We start from the raw sequence: 22,805 nt of genomic DNA on the forward strand, positions 1-22,805 counted from the left end.
CAATTATTACTTTCCTCCACATTGCAGATGGGGAAGTGAAAGAGGGTGGTTTGCCTAAGGCCTTCCAGTGATCCTGTTCCTGTAACAACACTAAGCCAACCCATGACTTGGCATGAATGAATGTGTAGGTTCCTGGACAGAAAACTGTTACTCCTCCATCAGTCCAGCTACTGTGAGCCAGGGCTACCTAGTCAGTTCATGGCAGAGGTGAGATTTAAACCTGCAACTTCCTGATTTGTAACCTGGCCTCTAAGCCACTGTGTTACACAAGCACTCATAAAACAAAAAGGTTGAAGGGGTCATTTCATATACATCTTTGTACAAATCTTTGAACTATACACAATTTTTTGAAGCTTGAAAATTAAATCGCATTGTTTTTGAAAGGGATGGTTAAGAAACCATAATAAACGCAGATAACAAAAGCACCTGTGTTTATATCTCTTCAAATTCTAACTACAAAACGTAGTATTTTTCTCCAGTCCTTAGTTTTTAAATGGCTCTTAAATGGAACGGAGATGAAGGCTGTGAAGTAGCCACAGAAAACGAAGTTACAATTTGGAATGTAAGTTTGGATTTTATGTAAAGTATAAGATGAAAAAGGCAATTACTTTAAATCAGGCATGGCCAAACCTGGCCCTCCAGATGTTTTGGGACTACAACTCCCATCATCCCCAGCTAACAGGACCAGTGGTCAGGGATGATGGGAATTGTAGTCCCAAAACTTCTGGAGGGCCGAGTTTGACCATGCCTGCTTTAAATCAATGACTGTATGAAAAGGTGCTTTCATACAAGCGGAAAGCATTCCTCTAAGGCAGGTCTCCCAATTTCACTCTCTTATCTATTGAACTCCCTGCACGACCTCCCAGAATTACAGAGAATCCTACAAATCTTAAGAGCAGTTGAAGGCTTCTAGTGTGTAGGAGAGGGTTGATGAACAACTGCTAGACTTCCATGAACAGAAGTGATTTTCTGCTTCAGCAGGTAGTTTTCAATTCAACACAGCATTCAGCTAATATTCAGTTTAAAATTTGTAGGAATGACTACACATTAGTCAGTTTAATGCTAATAATGATTACTGACCACTGGAAAGTGTTTGCAACATTTTGGACTGGCAAATTACCAGTATTTAAGGTATGGCATTATTCTTCCATTAGGATCTAATTTTCAGTTCAGCTGTACTGAAACAACTGCATCAAGAATAACGATACATGAATAAGGGCGGGTGTTGGCTTAATTTCTATATATTTGGGCTTGGATCCAGAGTTCCTACGTGCAGAATACCACTTGTGCAATAGCAGGAAGGTTGGGGGGGTGCGGAACAGTGTGAGAGGTGGCATGGAGAGGAGAAGTGAATGAAAATTGCCTCTCAGGATCACAGTTCCTTCTGCAAATGAAAGAAGCCCTTCCACCCACAGAAGGAACATTCTGAATTTTATATATCTATATAAAATGTCATCATGACAGCAGGCCACACGAATAACTTGTCAGTACTTCACAGGCCACCAAGAAGAGTTTAAAGGACTTTCCAATATTAAAATTAAAGCCACAGGACATCAACATTAGTCCAAAATACAACAACACTACCATAAATAAATAAATAAATAAATAAGCAAGCAAGCAAGCAAGCATCCCACAACAGATCTACTGGTCTTGGATATTAATATAATCTAATCCAGCATGAAAATGAGGCGAATTTGATTCACAATTACCTGATCCAACCCTAGGCATGTGCAACTAGTTATATATAATAGCAGCTTCATATGCATCAAAGCAGCACAACTGGACTCATGTGAACACTGCAGTGCAGGTGAACATGCATTTACGATACACACCCATGTGCCTTTTGCACACAGAATTCTGCTTCTCCTGGTTGCCTCACATAATGGGTTCGGGGAGATAATGTTAAATACATAAACAACAACATAAGTTTAAGTAGGCTACGCTTGGGTAGCTATCTTGCCAAGTTAAAAGGTCTACTGTTCTCCTCCTTTTTATCAATGACTATCAAATGTCACCACTGAAGCAAGAAACTGAATGTTATTGTGATGCCAAAACCTTATTCCAGCCTTGCAATAAGGCAGTTGCCTGTCTGGTCACCTGCTCAGTCTTGCACCTGCTGCTTCTCAGTTACCTCAATTTATCCTGGGATTAGACCAATACAAGTAAGGATAGGGCAGCCGCAGCTGCCACACCATACATGCATGCATATTCAGGCAAAAGTGAAATAAAGTATTCATGTAAATCAATGACGCCTCCTGATCTTTTTTATGCATCCTTGCCACCATTGCCTAAGTGCTTTCACGCAGGTGGAACAGCCACAGCAATAAGAGCTAGTAGCCAGAGAAAGTAGCAGGCAGGTAACCCCATCTCAATCCTTATCTGTGGCTGCTTTATTCAATGACCATAGAAATAAACACATCTTTCTAGCCTATGTGCCCAGAACTGTGGTAGATTCAGCTACTGTTGCATTTAAGCCATAAATATGTGCAAAATTTCTAAACAGTTTTTTAAAAACAAAGTGACAACCAGGTAGCTGCTTTTAAACTGAAACAGTATCTCCATCAGTTTTATTTTACCGAAACATTTATTGAATAATAGCATAAGGAGAAGACAAGCTTTAGAAATTCTGAAAATTATTCCTTTGTTTCCAATTTCAAGAATCAATGCAACTGGTTTCTTTTAAACTTTTGCTACTTTTTTATGTCTGAGAGATTAAAATGGGCTTGGAACGAGTTGCAACAAAAAATTAAGGCTGCACAACTGGTTTGTAGGATAGGTAGGTCAGTTGTGTCTTAGCTATAATCACTGCAAGCACCCCTCTTCTTACAGCTCCCAGATCGGAGGTGATTTGGTATAAGAAATACTGGACTGTAGCCATTGGCTCCATGGTGCCCTCCCTCTTTGCACAGGGCTGGTTAGAGAACTCTGCCAGAGTTTAGCGTTACTGAACTCTGAATCAGCATTACATTCAACCCAGGGGTCCTGGTTTAAAAAAACCTCAACACAGTGGGTTAATTTAATAAGCTAGTTTCATAATAACACGTTATCTCCTTGTTATGAAACTTAAGACAGTTTGCTATATAAACCAGGGTCCCTGGAACACAAAAGTGAAACTAAACTCTGAAACAGTACTCCTCCCAGCCTTGCAGGAGAATCAGAGGAATGAAATTCTTGAAATTTAAGTGTGTTAACTAGCTTGTTCTTCCTTATCACAGAATTGGAAGGGACCCTAAAGATCTCATCTAGTCCAACCTCCTGCAATGCAGGAATATGTAGCTGTACCTTTACAGGGATTGAACCTGCAACCTTGGCGTTATCAGCACCATACTCTAACCAACTGAGCTAATCACTTTGATAATCAAACTAGTAAGAATATATTGAATTTGGGAGCGTCTGGCCTTGATCTAAATATAAGAGTAGGCAACAATGTGTGTGTGTGTGTGTGTGTGTGTGTGTGTGTGTGTGTAATCTTGTGAAAATAGATTAGCTAAATGAAATAAAAACTTAATAGTAAGGATTTTGGCATAGCCAGTCAGCACCAGAAAAGTTCTAAACCACTCTAGGTACCATGCAAGTCTCTGCTATCTAAACAGGTTGTACAATTGCTGCCCTTGCTAAAAGGTTGGGCAATCCCTTTTCTCATGAATGTTTTTCTCCAAAAAAAAAAAAAAAATTCTACCCACAAACTAGTGGGTGTTCATAAATGAACTGATCTTGTGGTAACCACATAATGAAGGCAGGCTGACTTTAAGCGAGTGGGTTTTAAAACCTGTCTATAAACCAGAATATTCTTAAGAGAAAATGGCTTTATTACTTTGACTGTAGTAAAACTTGGAAGAAAGAGAGAAAAGGGTTTGGGAACAGACTTGGAATCAAAGGGCTGGTCAAAAGGTAGGAACAGCAGCCCTGACTGTGGTGCAGAGCATTATCTGAGGCACCTCGAGGGGACCAAAATGTGAAAGACAGATGCTGGCCTGCTCAAGCTGATTCTGGAGGATTAGTTTCTGGGTGTTTTAAGTGGAAGCAGCTGGGATCCTCTGCAGGAGACTCCCTTGAACGGAAAATGCAGTTTGCAGAATGACAAGTCGATCTTGAATGTTGGCGAGACAGAGAGGCCAATGCCAATAAATTGGAGAGAATAACCAGCACGGAAAGGTGGGGGGCAGGGTGGAAATGCTGCTTGCCACAGGTTTCCTGAACGCATAATGAATAGCCAGCATCTATAAATGGCAGGGCAAGGAATCCTGAAACAATGGTGAACAGAGGAGTGCAGCTATCCTATAGGCAACACAGCCAACAGAAGGCTTGGTGAGATCTCATCAGGAAACAGAGTACAAGATTTCAGGGACCCAAGAAGAATTCCATCTTTCATATTTAAAGACAGACACAAGAGTAAATTTAAAAACCATTTGACTGCTTTCTCCATTATCTCCCTTCTTCCAGAAACATTTATGTACTATCTGGAAAGTGACCAATGGGTTGTCCAAGAATAGTGTATTTTAATTCTATTCTGTCAATTTGACAATACAAGGGTGGCAATAACACTGAAGATGATACAACTGGCTGCAAAGCAATTACACATGCCAAGTTCTATAATCCTCAAAGACCGCCTCTCCCCTTATGAACCAACCTGGAGCCTGCACAACCATCATCTGAGGTCCTTCTTCGTGAGCTTTCTCTATGAGAGGTCCCGAGGGTGACAACATGAGAACAGGCCTTTTCTGTGATGGTTTCCCAAATGTGGGGTGCTCACCCAAAGCAAGGCTTTCTGGCTTTTGCAAGTCAAAATGCACCACTGACAGCTTTCTATACACTTAGGTAATATATACTTTAAAATAATATTTGTTTCTGTAATATAAAATAACTTCTGATTTTAACAAATCTTGATGTAGGCATAGGAATAATGTCAGGAAGGGATACGTTCTATCCACCTGCTTGGTTTGGGGTTTGTTTATTTATTGGTTACCTGTATCATGCTTTTCAAACTAGTTTCCATAAACATGCTGGTTCGAAGCTGTTTTAAAAGTTCAATAATAAGAACAATAAGTTTCTGGATACCAATGACAATTTGTAGTGGGACAGAGAGATGCTAGTGCCAACCAGCCATCTATGCATGCTACAACTAGCCAGAGTTTCTCTTTTGCAACCACAAGACACCTATATATGTACCAAACACACACACAAAGCTGTGGTTCTTGAAGGAGCTATTATTATAGGATAGTGCACAACAGTTTTAATGGGACAATGATTTAATGAAATAACATGAAATTATATTATTAACATCAGCAAAATAGTATGGTTCATTTAAAGAGCAAGCAATAGATGGATAGCTAAACTTACGAAACTGATCAAATTTAAGTAAAATGCTCTCGAGTTCTCTCAAGAATTCGAGTTCTTCATCCTTTCAACCATCCCAGCATCCTTATACAGCAAATAAAATATATGTTGTTGAAAGCAATGCTTTGGTTTCACATAGCAGTTGCTAAAAAGGACTCATATTTACTATTTTAATTATATGCCACCTTTCTCCCAAAGGAGCCCAGGACAGCAAACATGTAAGTGATAAAACAAAACACCTAAAATGTTTCTGAAATAGATGTGGGTGGGAACACCAGTCTTATTTTAATAAAATTTCCTTTTTCATATATTCTACTAAGCATTCGGCAAATCTTGGTTTCCCTATATTTACTAACTTGTTTTCAGTAAGTGCTGTTACCATTACATCCAAAGAAAACATCTGAATAATCTCTCTCAGGGTACTAGTGGTGAGTCAGATTGAACCACCAAGAGTCACTCATTGTTCAAGCTTTGCCTTTTTCCATAATGTTGGGATACAGGTCCATAGGGCATCATGAGTTCTCATCCTTTGAATATATTGTTTGTCTGAAAAGGATCAAGCTCTGTTCTCTGACAAACTGGCTTTTTATCTTTCTTGAATGGTTGAAAGCAGCAATATTTTTCCTCACCTGCATCTGATGAGAACAACCTTTTGCAGCATCTTGTCAATCACATAGTAAGTCAAATACTTTTGTACCATCACCTTTGTATAAAAAAGAAACCATATTGTTCACATGATGTTCTTTTCCTCTTCCCTCTAGTCCTGTAAGAACTCAGGGCTTGCAACTAAAAAACTACTCTAGAATTACTGCTTAGGACAGTGGTTCCCAGTCTTTTAGGTATAGCAATCTACAAGTCCAGGTTCACTAGGTTTAATGTCCCATCCATTTATTGTCACGTGAGTTTTGGACCTTCCAAACTGCTGACTTCCCTCAACAGCCATCGACTTCATGCCTTTTAATTGCAACATTGACTGTTTTATAACCTATACTTGAAGCATCCCAGCAAAAAAAAGGACATATCACCCCTATGAATGTGCAATTTGTTGAAACATTTAGAGTACTTCTAAATATTTAAGAGTTATTCACAGTTTTGTTACAGGAATGTTAAGAACGCCAATCATCTGATTGCAGGATACTGCTTCATAAGGTCTAAAAAAATATTCTACAAAGCATCCAGTTACTCAAGGAGCATTAGATACTCCCCCCCCCCCCAAATTCTAATCACTCCTGGTCACACTGTTAACGAACACTAGCAGCAGATCCAGTGGTGGTTCACTGTGGGTGATTGTACAAGGAGTTGGTCTTAGTGACTGTTGCAGCTTGTCTCTGATGCACAGGTGCTGAAGGTCTTTTATCAGAGGCAAGCTGTGGGGGACACTCCGGAGGGGGGGGAGTCCCTGTGCAAGCACCTTGTGGTGCAACAGTGATTGGAACCATCACTAGCTGCCAGAGAGTGGTTCTCAAGTGTCAAAATGTAAGACTTTTCCAGTGTTCGGTTGCAAGGGCCAAAACATGCCAACATAACAAAAAAGTTGTAAGAGGTATTCATCATACCAGTTAAAGACTGTAAGCAATAATTATTTCAGGTTTACATATGAAGCCCATGGGCCACAGGTTCAGAAACAGTGCTTTAGGGACCACCTCCCAGTGTGTTTTCTTAGTTTACAACTGCTGTCAGAGACAATTAATTTATGTGCATTTAAATAGCTAAGCATATACAAAAAGCAAGAACCACTGGTGCCCTTTCTCCAGATGCACAGGCTAGAGGAAACAGCCAACCAATTTGCAAAGGCAGAATTAAGAAGTTAGGGTTTTGTTTTGTTTTTTAGACTTCTATAATAGAATAATTCGTTATCAGAACACCCTCCATTTAGGAAACAAGTCACACATATTCTCGTTTTTTATGTGCACATCCAAACCCGAAGGTTATTCAGTCACTGGTAGTTAAGGGCACAATTCCCAAAGGTTCACCATGTTAGTCTGTTGAAACAAAACACAATATAGCACCTTAGGTGGATCTACAAAAGGGCTGCAAATACAAGCAAGTTCTTCGATTTACACAAGCTCTTGTGAAAAACTATGCACAAACTTACTCTCAAACATTTTATGGGCCAACAGAATTTATACATGATAACCTATATTTTCCTTATTCACAGCTCCTTATAAACTACCCTTTGCATGTGAAGAGCCACTGGGTGTGGGGGGGGGGCTTTGGGTGCTGCTGGCACTGGCTGGGAGACACACAAGCTCCCAACATCTGCAGCATGTATAGCTGTCTCAGGAGAAAGGAGGATTCTACCGAACATGAGTTATTTATACAGAAACGTTTTCTCCTGCAGCTGCCCATGCATTGTTTGAGGCAGGAGAAGCCATGTGATTACAGGGACAGTGGCAAAACCTCTTTATATATACATTTCCCAATAGTAGTTTAAGCTATTTAAATTTGAAATCTTTTTTGGTGGCAGAGTAACAATCAGAAAACCGCCGAAGTCTATAAAGATATCAATCAGATTCTGAATGACAGAAGAAACAGCACTTTTCCATAAAAATTGCTTATACATTGAAGGCACAATCTGCTCCTTTTTCCATGAAAGAACAAAGCGTATTTTCTGCCCATGTGAGATTTATATTTTAAAAACAGCAACGGCAATGATATTGGAGTCTATGTACATGCGCATATACAAACTCATGTACATAATGCATGTGCCTTAAACACACTTATGCAGATGGAGGACCAATATTTCATGTAATGGCACATACATTGTTACCAATGTATTGGTTGGGTTGATTTCTTTATGTAATGGACAATGCCACTACACAGAGAACATTTGCATTTGTAAAGAAACGGCACAAGAGGCAGTGGTTTAATAATTAAACTTTAATTAGGAAACATACTAGCAATTTCAGCACACGATCTCAGGAGTCACTGGGTACACAATCGTGGTTAGATCCTTACACAGGAAATTTGTGTTACTGGTGTCAGTGTTGCAGTTAATGAAAATGAGAAGTAATTGGACAAAGAAGTTGCAGGACCAGATTCCGAGTTATATTGCAAACTGCTAAAGACTCTTTATGGTACGTGTAACACAATATGCTTGCTATATTTAATACAAAACAAAAAATCTTCCATGATGGTCCTCTTAATTCCAGACATATATTTGCCAAGCACAGTATAATTAATTAACTTGTTACTCTTAAACTACATTGAAAAATAAGTAAATGGTTTGGAGACTTTGATGTTTTGCAACCAAAATAGGCTGGCTAATTTTTCCATTCCAGTTCCCATTCCAGTCTTTAAACTATCTTAATCTCCTGCCCTCAGATGTTGACCTTGTAGGAACAAGGGTCATAGGTTAGAAGAGACAGACCGCAAAAGATCTGGACTATCAATTCATGCCTGAAAGATTTCTCTCCTACAAAAGAAACCACTAAAAAGCAAATTCCAAAATCTGACAAAACAAGTCTTAGAAAGCACAAGCCCACTACAACATTTATTGAAACTTGCTGAAATTCTGCTATTTTTAAAATGCCTAAAATGGCTAGCACTTTTGAAGCAGTATTTCAACATATTCATTATAAAATATTACCAAAATCTGCCTTTATACCAGGGGTGGGAGAGGGGGAACTGCAATTGTGCTTTAATAATTCTGAAATCTAATTAAGGTCACTTAATGGGTTTACATGTTTTATTTTCTTCTAGCCTGTTTATTGAGGTTTTCAGTTGTCAATGATGTGTCTTTAGAGCTATTTATTTCTAAACAATGGATTCCTTTAAAATGTTGGGGCATTGGGTCAGTCTGCTTATCAGTGACAATGCAACCAGTTTCATTTTAGCTGCATTTTAACAATTATGCAGCTTCTCTTTGGATTGCTTGCAGAAAAACAAAGTGTCTCTCTCTTCAAAACACTTCACCATACTTTACTTGCACAAATTAAGAACTCCTTCAAAAGAGGCTTAATAAATCATTATGATGCTTATGTTTAAAAATGTAAGACTAGAAATCAATCCTGCTTGGCTCAAGCTAACCCAGCAATCAACTTTCTGGTTTCCAAATTATGAAGAGTTAATTCTGCATCTTGCCTGTCTACTATGGAGCTCAAATTGGTGTTTTGGCATTTTTTGTCGTAGGTCTGGCTGATCAATAGAAGCAAGCTAGCCAGGCCACCTAGTGAATGGGGACTGGAATACAGGCTTTCCACATCAAAACCCAGCATTCTATTTTTCTAAATAAAAATAAAAAAGCAACTCCACTCACACTTTAAACCTTCCACAGCAATTTTGCAAGTCCTCAACACTACGCTTACTCAGTTCACAGATATAACAGACTAGCATGTTAGAGAACAGGGTTCACATAACCAGCCCCATCAACAGAAGCCCACTTGTGTGATGGGACTTTCCAACCTCTCTTGTCCCTCAATATCGGCTCTCAGAGGGTCAGGGAAACCCAGAACAGTGGGGCAAAAGAGAGGGGAATAGTTCCATCTAGCAAGCTAAAATGCTGGAACAGGGAATGATTGGAAGAGGGAGACATGTAATTCTTCCCAGAGTTGGGTCCTCACTACTACCATGTGCTAAAATTATGAGGCAAAGGCAACCAAATCCACACAAGTAGTTGAATTCCTGAGAGCTCCTCCCAATTCTAGCAAAGCAACCTCTTTTCATAGCCTTCTTAAGGAGCCAGTTCCCATCTGTTGCTTTTAACTGACGTATAAGGAACTGGTGGCCCACCAGATGTTACTGGGCTACAACTCCTACCATCCCTTTTTAAAGTCCCCTGCCCCTAAATATCAACATGGCATTGAATTCTAAAGCCAAAACAGAAAATGTTTGTGGACATGGATGATTCTAAATTTATATGCAACAAGCCTGCAACAAGTTCCCCAGAAAGCCTCATTTTCTCACAATGATCTGGGGTGTTAAGTTATTTTTTTCCTATTAGTTCATTTTGTTGCAACCAAGCTTCTATGCAGACATTGTCTAAAGCTTTCCATTTATGAGCTACAACAAGTCTTACTATAACCAGGATCAGAGTCATAGCGTTATTTATACTTCAGCTCTTTTAAGCTTCCCTCAAGCAGAGTTAACAGTGCTAACTGAGGGACACGTGGGACTGTCTGTCCTGTGATTATTACACTAATCTTCCAGGATAGCGTGACCCAAAACCACAGTAATTGATATGTCACATGACCACCACATATGGTAAAAGGTGCCCGAATTTGATCATATTCCCTCCGACATTAGGACTCGCCCAGTAACTCCCATTATCCTTAATCACAGGCCATGCTATTTGGGTCTGGTGGGGAGTCCAACAACATCCAGAGGACCACAAGGTATTCATCCTGTCTCAAGAATTGTTTCTTCCCTTTTATTCATGGCACATGTGGAGAGAAGAGACTCTCAGCTTTAATCTAGGACTGTTTAAGTCTTAATGGGCACTGTGTAATGTGTTTTGACCTTTGTATTGCAATGTACACTGTCATGCATCTGAAGTGAGAAGTTTTCTGTCTAGTGTGGTTAGGGTCCAGTTTAACTGTCAATGTGGGGCCTGACAGCAGTGAGTTAAGCTGCTGAAGCTTAAAGTGGCATGGAGACAAAAAATGGGCAATTTGGCTAGAGGGTTTTAATATACAGTTGTACCTTGGAAGTCGAAGGGAATCCATTCTGGAATTCCGTTCGACTTCCAAAATGTTCAGAAACCAAAGCACGGCTTCTGGTTGGCTGCAGAAAGCTCCTGCATCTAATCGGATGTTCAGCTTCCAAAAACAGTTCGCAAACCCGAACAGTTTGCGGCATTCGAGAGCCAAAACATTCGGGATTCAAGGTACGACTGTAGTAGGTAACTGCTCCTTTAAAGCCAAGCCATTTTAGTAAACATTAATAGCTGCATATACATTGTGTGAAGTTGTGTGAAGTGACAGTGTGAAGTCATTGAAGTGTAAAAAAACACTGTACTGTTAACCGGATCAACTTGCGTACCTAATAATCTTGTGATAAATAAATGTAAATGGCTGAATGGTGGCAGGAAGGTTTAGTAGAGCCAATAGGAATGGTAGCTAAGTTTTGTTAGTATAGAATAAATAAATAAATATCTGCTTTCAGTCCACAAGGAGTATTAGCTGAACAGGACTTTTGCCACAGGCACAGGGATGTGGATTGTGGCTACTCTATCCAACATAAATGCTGGCAGATGCAGCTCTATAAATTTGTGATAATTCTAAATAGGATTTTTTTTCTTTCAACATGCAAGCCATTTAAAGCGCATGTATCAGGCATATCAATATGACAGACGAAATCAAAGTAGCCCAGTTAACTTTGATGTAAAGGGTATTGCAGCCTTAATGGCAGGCAATGAAACGAGAGCAGTCTGTGGTTTGCTATTGTTTGCCAACCTGTCTGAACTCCATTACATTGATCAGCATTTAAACTGTCCGAAACCTAAAGGGTGGAAAGCAATTCTACCCACCTCTAAAGCCACCGAAGACTATTCTTTGAAAAACTGGATGTAATTTTAATCACTTTTCATACCCTTCTCTGAATGCACTTCTTGACAAAGGCTCCACGCTATGAGAACAAATACTAAATACTATAAATAAATGTGAATCAAAGAGAAGAATTTGCTTAACTCAGGGGTCCTTATACTACGGTCTGCAGGCCAGATCTGGCCCACCAGGGTCCTAAATCTGGCCCACCCGGCCACTGCCGCTAAGCCGGTTAGGACTAATGGACTATTTGGGGTGGAAGAAGATAACTAGGTGGATGAATGCATGAAGACAGACACAGACAAAAGACTGGGAGTAAATTGGCACTGCGGATTGTGTCTGTATCAACATGCACATAGGAAAGGAGGAAATGCCTACATTTATGAGCAAACATACATAAAATTATCCTTTGCAATAGTATGACTCTGTTCGAAAGCACATCATGTGCAAGTAGATAAATAGGGACTGCTTTGGCGGGAAGGTAAACGTCGTTTCCGTGTGCTGCTCCGGTTCACCAGAAGCAGCTTAGTCATGCTGGTCACATGACCTGGAAGCTGTCTGTGGACAAACGCCAGCTGCCTCGGCCTATAGAGCGAGATGAGCACGCAACCCCAGAGTCGGTCACGACTGGACCTAATGGTCAGGGTTCCCTTTCCCTTTACCTATAGCCTCTTATGATGGGAAACAAGATATCTCTAGAAAGACTAAGTGCATCTCTGCACCTGTCAAAGCCCCTGTCAGGCGAGGCCAGGTTTTCTTGTGATAGTGATGGGTCCTTTCATTGTCTTCCACATAATTTCATAGGGCGACTTGGTTTTGTATGTTTTGTCTTTATTGTAATTGTAAACTGTTTAATTATTATTTGCTGATGTTTAATGACTGCAAGAAGATCAAACCTCTCCATACTGAAGGAAATCAACCCTGAGTGCTCACTGGAAGGACAGATTGTGAAGCTGAGGCTCCAGTACTTTGGCCACCTCATGAGAAGAGAAGACTCCCTGGAGAAGACCCTGATGTTGGGAAAGATGGAGGGCACAAGGAGAAGGGGGCGACAGAGGACGAGATGGTTGGATAGTGTTTTCGAGGCTACCAGCATGAGTTTGACCAAACTGCGGGAGGCAGTAGAGGACAGAGGTGCCTGGCGTTCTCTGGTCCATGGGGTCACGAAGAGTCAGACACGACTAAACGACTAAACAACAACAACAATTTTACTGTTTACTATTAGATTCTAACAGGTTATTGAATATTGTTTATTTGATATAAATTGTTTAATTTAAAGTTCTTGTGACTTTTTATATTGGATATCAGATTGTTACTATAAATGTTTGATTTTTTAATTTTTTTTATTTGTGTTGGAAGCCATCCAGAGTGGCTGGGGCAACCCATCCTGATGGGTGGGGTATAAATTATATATATATATATATATATATATATATTCGTAATTTTAACTTGAAATGGATAAAACACACTACATTAAAGTTTAGTGAAACCAACCATAAACCAACCTAGATCTCTATATTTTCTGTTTTGGCTGTTCCTTGATCTTAATAATAGCGCCAGAAGCACATTTTCAGATTTCAACACACAAAACGCTCTGCCTGTAACACCGCAACAGCTGACATTATCTGGATAATTATTACAAAAATCTACACAATATAGTCTTCTCAATGGGTTCCATTCTCAGTTGAGCATTCTTTCACCACACCTGCCTCTGGTAGGAGCTCTCTCTCTCTCTGCCTTGCCCCCTTCTATCTCTATTCTTAGCCCGCCTGAAGTCCTGGAATACTTAGGACCTGTCATTATTCTGTTGCATAATACGAAAGAAATTTTTTAACCAATATGAGCTAGCAGAACATGCTGACCTCTGCATGTAACACTAAAATTACTTTATGAGCCAAAGACATGTGGCAGGACATATATACAGCGCAGTACATGTATGTGAGGTAAACTAGAACCCATTTCCAGTACCAGAACCGAATGTGAAATGCAACAAATCATCATGGCAAGAGTGCTCTTACACATATGTAAAGTCCCACAGAGCAAACACATGCTGTACATCTAGGACAGATTGGTCCATCTTGATAATTATTATCAGCACTGCCTGGAACTGGCTCTCCCGAGTTTCAGATCAGGCCTCACCCAGTCCTACCCAGAGAGGCCAAGGACTGAGCTCCAAACCTTCTGCATGCAAACCACCAAGCTACAGCTCTTCCTCATGGAAAGAATCAGAATATGCCATTTCCAGAATCACAAGTTAATCCATTCACATCCTTATCATTGCATGACTGCATCTGAGTCTGCAGAGAAGCACCACGAATAAAAGTTTTCCAAAAGAGGTAAAAATAGGGGGAAAAAATATTTACCTATCTCCCTTTGGTTTTCTTTTCTGTACTGTTTTTCCTTTGGGTCGTCTCTCACTTCCTAAACAGGGAATCCCACCTGGACCTGTTACCCGTATTGATTCAAGTCCTTTGGAAGATTTCTTAAAAGTAAATTCCACTGGTTCTCCTTCTTTTAGGCTTCTAAATCCTTCCATGTAAAGCTTGCTCTGTGAACAGGAAACATATTCTTAGTTACCATAGGCTTAGGGAAAATAGAACAATACTGAAGTATGTAAAAAAAACCAAAACAACCCAAAACAAAACCTGACAACATAATTATATTTCTGAAATATAAAAACTGACTCCTTTTATGAACATACTTAGGCACATTTAATTATCTTTTTTGCTTAATTCATTTAAATGAACTTCTAGCAGAACAAAGGGCACCTAGGACACTACACTACAATTAGTACCATTTCACTGTGTCTACAGATTAGATGTGGATTTCAGCAGGGCTTCATGGTGGATGTAACTAAGAATTATTATGGATTATTTTTTTTATGAACAACTGAGTACCTGCTGGTGAAAAACTGGTTCATAAGCTCTAAATATATACACAGAGAAACTCCTTTCCAAAACACTGGCTAGCTAAAGTGTATTTTAAAGTGTTGCTAAAAAAAGTTATGTTTCATATTATCATATTATTTATTTTGATAAACAAACAGAAGTGAAAAGACTTCCTAAAATGGAATGTGAACAGTGGAAAAGGTTCACTTTTGAATCTTTCTTATCTAGACATTGAACAGCACTTTCAGAACAAAGGCAAAGGGGTGGAAATATCAATTTTTCAAACCAACACAACTTCCATACACATCCATAAAGAAGTGGGAAAACCTCTCATGGAAATGGCAAATAAAATCACATTACAATTAATCACCAGTAAATCTATTATGCTACCATGAGTTCAGTATAGATTTTTTTCTTTTTGTGCTTGATCCATAAAAGCATACATTTTAAACTTATTACTGTTAAGGTTATGAAGCGGAACAGCAATTTCAAGGACTTTCTAGGATTTACTTTCATTAGGAACCCTCTCAGTTTTCTGAGAATACAAAACTTACAGCAACTTCTAAATGAAGAGAATAAATAGCTGGAATGCCATTTACAAACTAAAAAGAATGAAACCTTTAAGCACTGTGCCCCAGTTCTCACACAACACTAAACCATACCTTAGCATTGCAGGAAGAATCAAATGCTTCCCCTTTCTCCTCCCTCCTGCATGGCCAGGGAAAGGACTTGGCCAGAATTTAGTTTCACTTTCCGTGTATGCCATCCAACTTCTCCCCTAACCAAGACCGGGGATCATGGCTTAAAAACAAACTGGTTAAGTTTAACAAGACAGCTTCAGAAACCAGTGTTTGAAGTTCACGGTTTTTTTGTTCTGTTCTGATCAGAGTTTTGTTTTTAACCCATAATCCCTGGATAATTCAAGGAAAGAGTTTCTCCTGGATATGTGAGAGACGGAGAGGGAAGTGGGCAGCATATGAGCACAAGGTTTCAAGGCAGCTCTTTCCTGTTTGTGCAAGCAGCGCTATAAACCAGGGTTTAATGGCCATATGAAGTGGTGGGTGGGCACTTGGGGGGGGGAATGTCTGCCAGTGCTGTGGCCTTGACACATGTGTACCCTTTGCAAGCAGGAATAATGCTTGTGATCGCACAATCTTTGCTTTCAAAGTCTTTTCCTGCCAGGGTAATGTCTCTCCATGCACCACAAAAGAGAGAGGTGTTTGGTGACTGAGGAGTACAGTTTACATGGGGATAAATATAACATAGTATTTTTTAAAAAGATATATAGTATTTATTTACAGTTACCTTATTTAACAGCACTTTGAGAACTGCTTCAATAGGTAACAGTTACTTTTAATCTGTTGCATTCACTTTAAAAGATGTTACTGTTGCCTTAAAACTGATAATTCTTGCTTCCAGAGAGCCCTAGTTCTCACGCCTTATGCAAAACTAGGAACCCAATTCTCAGTTTCTCCTCACTGGACTCCGCCACTTGAGGCTGCTACTTTCTCCCTGACATGCTTGCTTCTGCTTTCCTCTCTAGTCCCTCTTCAGGTCAGGTGCTGGAAAATCAGCCACACAGATGTCACAGTTGTGTCTCTGAAGTCTTTCCTGCTTCCTGTGACCAACTGACAGCTGCTGTCATTCTGGCCAGCAGCTCTCCTGGGCAACTGCTTTGGAATCTCCTGCCTGGCTTCCCTCAGCGATTCTCTGCTCCCATCTGCCTCTTCCTATACTCTTCATTCTCTTCAGCCTCTGACCAAATGACTGACTACCAACTCCCCACTATTCACCCTGTGCCTGCCTTTATATCCACTCTACTCAGAACCTTCTAGCCAATCATCAGGCTCTTCCTGGAAACCAAATCCTTTTTGGTGTATAACCAGACCAATGATTTCAAACGGAACGTCTGCTAAAGGACCTAGCAGAATTCAACTCCTTTTCAATTGCCATATACAGTGGTACCTTGAGTTACAAACGCCTCAGGTTACAAACGCTTCAGGTTACAAACTCCGCTAACCTGAAAGAGTTATCTCGAGTTGAGAACTTTGCCCCAGGATGAAAACGGAAATTGTGTGCTGGCAGAGCAGCGGCAGCAAGAGGCCCCATTAGCAAAAGCACGCCTCAGGATGAGACCAGTTTCAGGTTAAAACAGAGGTACCACTATAATACTCATATAAAAGCTAGTATATCAGGTTAAGTGCCGTAACTGAAATACTCACAAATATGTGAGCAAAACACATCTTTTGAAGTTGCAGACTGCCAGCTGAACCACATATATTGCATCTGTTCTGGCTTTATAGTCAGGGATAAACAACCACACAGTCAGCCATTTTTTAAATGTCAAAAAGCTTTCACATCCTAACAACATTCTTGCATTTGAATTTACCTCATAAAAATACAGTTTTGTCACAACTTCACTGCTGGCCTTTTAGCAATGCACCTCAAGCCTGGCTTTTCAGGTATGAATTTGGACTGATGATTTACAGTGACCTGAGGGATTTTTGGCTGCTGTGACTATTTTTGCTTAAGTGTTACCCAAGCTCTGACTGAGCCATTCTTAGCTCTAATATCCCAACTGACAAACCATGGTTTGCAGAGGATCTGTAAGCCATGCTTTGTGTGCTGTAGCTCAATGCAATGTCTGAACTGAGATAGCATTGGTAGTGGATGATATAGTGCAGGCACTCTGGTCAGTTGCACTGTTGCTACTTCCTGGGATGGAGAGGGAAGAGAGGCCAGGTGGCAGTAAGGTCAGCGCAGCGCAAACATGCTGGCAGAGGAAATCCAACCAGTGCACTGGCATCACCTCCTCCTCTACCTCCTTGTAAACATCAGGACTGCAATCAAATGTGAGTTTATTGCATTAGTTTAACTAATTACAAGGCTAGTGCTTCTGTCTTATTTTCTAATGTTCTGTTTACACTGCACTCAGCTATTTTGTCATGTCTCAGACACCATGTGGTCACGTTGCACTAAATGACATTTGCACCGCAACAATGGCTGTGGCATCGACCCATTTAAACTGGAAGTACAAAACTCCCACTATTTTCTGGGTTAAGGGGGCTACAAACAGGTTATCTCTATAATCATATAACATGGAAATGCCACTAAAATTTTTATAGCTAGGGAAATGGCAGGAAAACTGAAGCTGCCCAGAGTGACTACTGAGGCAACAAAGCCAGATGTGCTGAGAATAAAGAATAAAATTATTGTTGTTGTTGTTGTTGTTGTTGTTGTTGTTGTTGTTACTACTACTACTACTAGCCATTCACCTGGGCCACATTCACATGTCAATATCCCACAATACTGTCTGCTACTGCATACCATCTAGCAGGGGTGTGGGAGCTGAGGCTCTCCAGATTCTGATGAACTACAGTCCCCGTTATTCCTTGCAATTGACCATGCTGCCAGGGGCAGATGGGAGACGGAGCTCGCATAAAATCAATCAAAAACATAACTGGCCAGTGAAATTTCATAATAAAGAAATAAATATACAACCCTGCACAGAGCCTCAAAACAAAAGACAAAATAAAATAAACAATACAAATCACATAGGCTAAAAACAACTAGCAAATACAAGAGCTGAAGCCCCCAGCCATACACCACAGCAACTAAAACAACTTACATTACATTTAAGCCAACAAAAGGACAATAATAAAAGGTATCTGTGACCTCCCAAAACTTGCCTGCTAGGGTAGAACTGAAAATCTTGTACAGATCTGCCGTTCAACAGATTTAGCTTCAGAGCTATAAGTTATTACAGGGTTTAGCTCCTGTGCCCTTATTAGTTTAAGCTGATGCTTTAATTAACTAAATAATTAGATAAATGAGTGTTACTTACCCTCTGGTCGATTGGCTGCTTAAGCTTAACTCACCAGTTAGCTACTGTAGCAATAATTGCTAATTGAGCAAGAAACAATGCCTGATAAAATTATCCCTTAGTGTTTTGTTTTGTTTTTAAAAAGTGTTGCCTTACATATTCTACCAGGAGCATCCTCTGCACAAATTCCATCCTTCTGAGAGTCCCATTAATTTCAGTGGTCTTGTACAGAAGACGTTTCTGATGCATTGTGCCCAGTGTCAGTGGGTGCTTCAGAATCTGACTTAAATTCACAAAAGGAAGGAAACTCCAAGTTGGGGCTCTTTATGGTTATCTATTCTCCTCTTTATATGCCTGTGTTACTCCTATTAGCATACAAGCATGGGAGGGAGAAAGGGCTCCCATAATGAGCCTTAATTCAGAATTTCCTCTCTTTTGTGGGCTTCCAGTCAGGGTCCGAACACCTGCTGATGCACCATGCAAAGCTCTGGAGAAAACACACACACATTTCGCTTATAGAAATTCACCTTGCACGCAATATTTTCCTTGCATTTCATTTCATTGGTTTGAGAAGCACAAGCTTATATCATTAAATTAGCATCACAGCCAGCCTTAAATATAAATTTTAATTATTAAAAATAAGCCAGTAGTGCCTAAATATTTCTTCATAGTTTATACTGGCCATTTTTTTCTGTGCATGGGAGATTTCTCTCCATATCTGTCTACAGCCACACAGGCAATATAACATATGCAGAGGAGAGATTCATGGCGTGGCATTTTTCTGCAGATCTCAAAAACATCTTTCATTGCCACTGCGAGGCTACAGAGCTTGTTACTGCCAAGATATCGGAGTTTCCTAATCACATGCTACACTGCTTTTCTGTGGAAGTGGATCACAATGCCTGCCTGCCTCCCTGCTTACCATACACACCTTCTGAAAAAGACAGTAGCATTCCCCCAAAAACAAGCAAACTGCAGCTGGCAGCATACTAAGATTTATGAATCCACATAGCTTAACTATTAACATGTTTTTTTTCTGGCCAATACTGAAGGATCTTCTGAATGCAAAGGTAATGAATCAGCAAACCATTTGCATCAAAAAATTTATGGCTCAGGCTCCTGGAAAAACATCTTTATTTACAGCACACATACAAAGACACATTCTGTTGTTGTTTCGGGTTTTACTACTGCTAATGATGTTTCCAAACTAGTCTACCCAGGCATCAGACCTAAACTGGAGCTCTACATGTGCTTGTGGAAAAAGAACGAACTTGCAAATATTATGCAGCAAAGAAGAAGCCAAACACTCCTTGTGCCGTGAACTGTGCTTTTGCTTCTTCTACAGCGCAAGCCTTTTCAGAGGCTTCACAAGAGAAATTGCTTGTACATTATGGCCACATCTGTCAGTGCACATGAAACAGCTGGGATTCTGCTCCTCTTTAAAGCGCACTTGATAGAGATTCTAGTCTATTAAAGCCCCGGTCTGCATAAAACCAATAAATTACGTGAGAAACGAAAGAGTTAGCAAATTATATTAGGTTAGTATATTTATTATTTTTAAAAGAAAGAAAAGAAATTCCATGTTTTAAAATAGTATACTCTCAGTCAAAATAATTCTCAATTATAATGGAAGAATTTTTATAAAATATCTTGGATAAATAGTCTCTAACTGAGGATTTTGTGTAGTGCAGCTAGCAATATTTTAAGACCAAATTTGTTTTCCTTAAATATTAAATATGGCAGTAAAATTCTAAACATGAAACAGATGCATGTTGTTTATGTTACAGTAATAATTGTTTTTAAAAAACACAAGCTGAATACCCATTAATTTTATATCCCAGCTTACAGTTTATCAACATTATCAAATGTAGAAACATTTGTGACTGAAAGTGCATATAAAGCACAGGAGACAGATGATAGATGATAGATAGATAGATGATAGATAGATAGATAGATGATAGATAGATAGATAGATAGATAGATAGATAGATAGATAGATAGATAGATAGAGATAGATGATAGATAGATAGATGATAGATAGATAGATAGATAGATAGATAGATAGATAGATAGATAGATAGATGATAGATAGATAGATAGATGATAGATAGATTCACTGCTTTCTATAGTATTATTAGTGATGTTTCTGGCCAAAGCAATTTTTACTAATTATGTATTTTGTTCAGAGATAATGGTTCTTTCAGAAGTTTAACTAAATTAGAAGTAGAAATATATTACATTTTTAGAAACAATGTAATATATACTTTAGCCTGAGCCAACTGCCTGATAGAAATGGCATATCACTTAAAATATTTAACAGGTATCTGAACACAGGGAGCTTATAATAGTGACTAACCATCTCTGGAAATGTGTTGCAGTACAGGAATTAATTTACAAATAATTCAAACTCATAAACAGAAGTCTAAGATGTAATGCCAAATTTTGCATAAGAACTGTAGACAAGTAAAAAGAAATCCTACCTACCTACCTATTACTAAGGCTGTAATGTTCTGCACAGTTGTGCAACTTTCACTCCATCACTGGGCATGGCATTTCTGCCTATGCCCATGTATATCAACATTTTTCAAGTAATGATTAACTTTTTCCTCATTTGAAGCTGTTACCGAATAAGTACATAGTGTATTAGGCTTGCTGGTTAATGCCAAGCCAAGCTGATAATTTGCATAATATTTTCATTTATGATCATAGTTTGCAACCAATGTGTTTTTTTATAAAGCCAGTTCTGAGGAAGTTGCCTGCACTATTCTTCCATTCTAACTGAGAATATTGTATTGCTGGCAATGAAATAAATACATTGCATGAATAGAAGATCACTGCTTACAGCTCAGTCTGTGAATGAAAATGGTCATAAGGGACCTTTAGAGCAGAGTTCGCCGCTGTTGTCATTTACTACTAGGCTTAAAAATGGCAGTTGCTATAGATAATGATGATAATAATAATAATAATAATAATAATAATAATAATAATAATAATAAATGTATCCAACAGATAGATACAAAGAAAGATACAGACTTCCCACCTAATCATCACATATGCAATGATGTATCAGATTTGGACGAATCCTGAAGGTAAGCCAAGATGCCACAGAAGGATTTTTGGTTTGCAAAAGGCAACGTGGGGATGTGGACAATGTGGCCTAAGTTGAAGCCAGGTCCCCTGAAGCGCTTTGTGGCACCTTGGTAACCCAGACGCTAAAAGATGCTGCAGACAAGCAACCACTGAAAGAGAAAGTAATCTCTCTAAGCTGGTCATAACACCAAGGTATGTATCATAACAGAGGGAGAGCAACACCACAGTGGGGACAGAGAAGAGGAAGAACTCCATTGAGCCCAACAGGGCACACTTGTAATCAGTGTGCTTACTTTTATCTGGGAAGCAAATCCCTTGCAGTTCTTTCCATCTCAAAATTAAATATGCCTAGCAAAAAAGCACCTGGATCAATATGTCTGCAATCTGCCATTTTTCTTCTGCATGAGCATTTATCTCACATCTGTAATTTTCAGGCCAACCATCCACATAAAACTAAGGGAGATTAAGTGATTTTTTTAAAACCAACTGAAAGCTAACAGCTGCCATTCCAAGAAAATCATTGTACCTATCCTAGAATTAGGGAAGAATTATGTTCTCAGAAGGGCTAACATTTCTTTTTTATTTCTTTCAAAAATAAGATGTTAAATGCTGTCTAGAATAAAAATTCCTGGACCTATGTCACAGGCTTTATCCATTTTGGAGAGGTTAAGATGCTTGCAAATTTCATTCATTTTTGTCAAATGGGGAAAAGGGTTTTATATAAAATTTCTGAATAGTGGGGGGAAACAACTAAGCAGATCTGAATGGGTCCCAAGCCAAATACAGTGGTACCTCGGTTTAAGAGCAGCCCAGTATACGAACTATTTGGTATAGGAACTCCGCAAAACCAGAAGTAGTGTTCTGGTCAGCGAACTTTATCTTGGTCTATGAACGGAATCCGAATGGTGGAAGGGCGCCGGCAGTGGTTCCCTCATTAGGGAAAGTGCGCCTCAGTTTAAGAATGGCTTTGGTTTAAGAACGGACTTCCAGAATGGATTAAGTTCGTAAACCAAGGTACCACTGTATGTGAACTGCAAAGGGCCTCAGAGTGAGGCAGGCTGCTTTCCACAGCCACAAATCAGGATCCAAACCAAGACTTGCTGTCAGTGTACACCCCTACCAAGAAGCCCCAATACATTCTGTTCACACAAACAGTTCACACATCGCTTAAACTATAGTTTAAAA

The 22,805-nt window shown here is 39.5% G+C and overlaps 1 protein-coding gene across 4 annotated transcripts in view; it reads right to left on the minus strand.

Annotated features, from left to right (window-relative positions):
* LIN28B (lin-28 homolog B) overlaps positions 1-22,805 on the minus strand; it is a 93,383-nt gene that overhangs the window by 14,818 nt on the left and 55,760 nt on the right. For all 4 annotated transcript variants that reach the window (XM_081904676.1, XM_081904677.1, XM_081904678.1 and 1 more), the window contains one exon: positions 14,183-14,367. In XM_081904676.1, coding sequence (XP_081760802.1) covers positions 14,183-14,367 — 185 coding nt within the window. The remainder of the gene's footprint in view (positions 1-14,182; positions 14,368-22,805) is intronic.

Source organism: Podarcis melisellensis (genome assembly GCF_964234715.1).
Source record: "Podarcis melisellensis genome assembly, chromosome: 3".
Lineage (NCBI taxonomy): Eukaryota > Metazoa > Chordata > Lepidosauria > Squamata > Lacertidae > Podarcis > Podarcis melisellensis.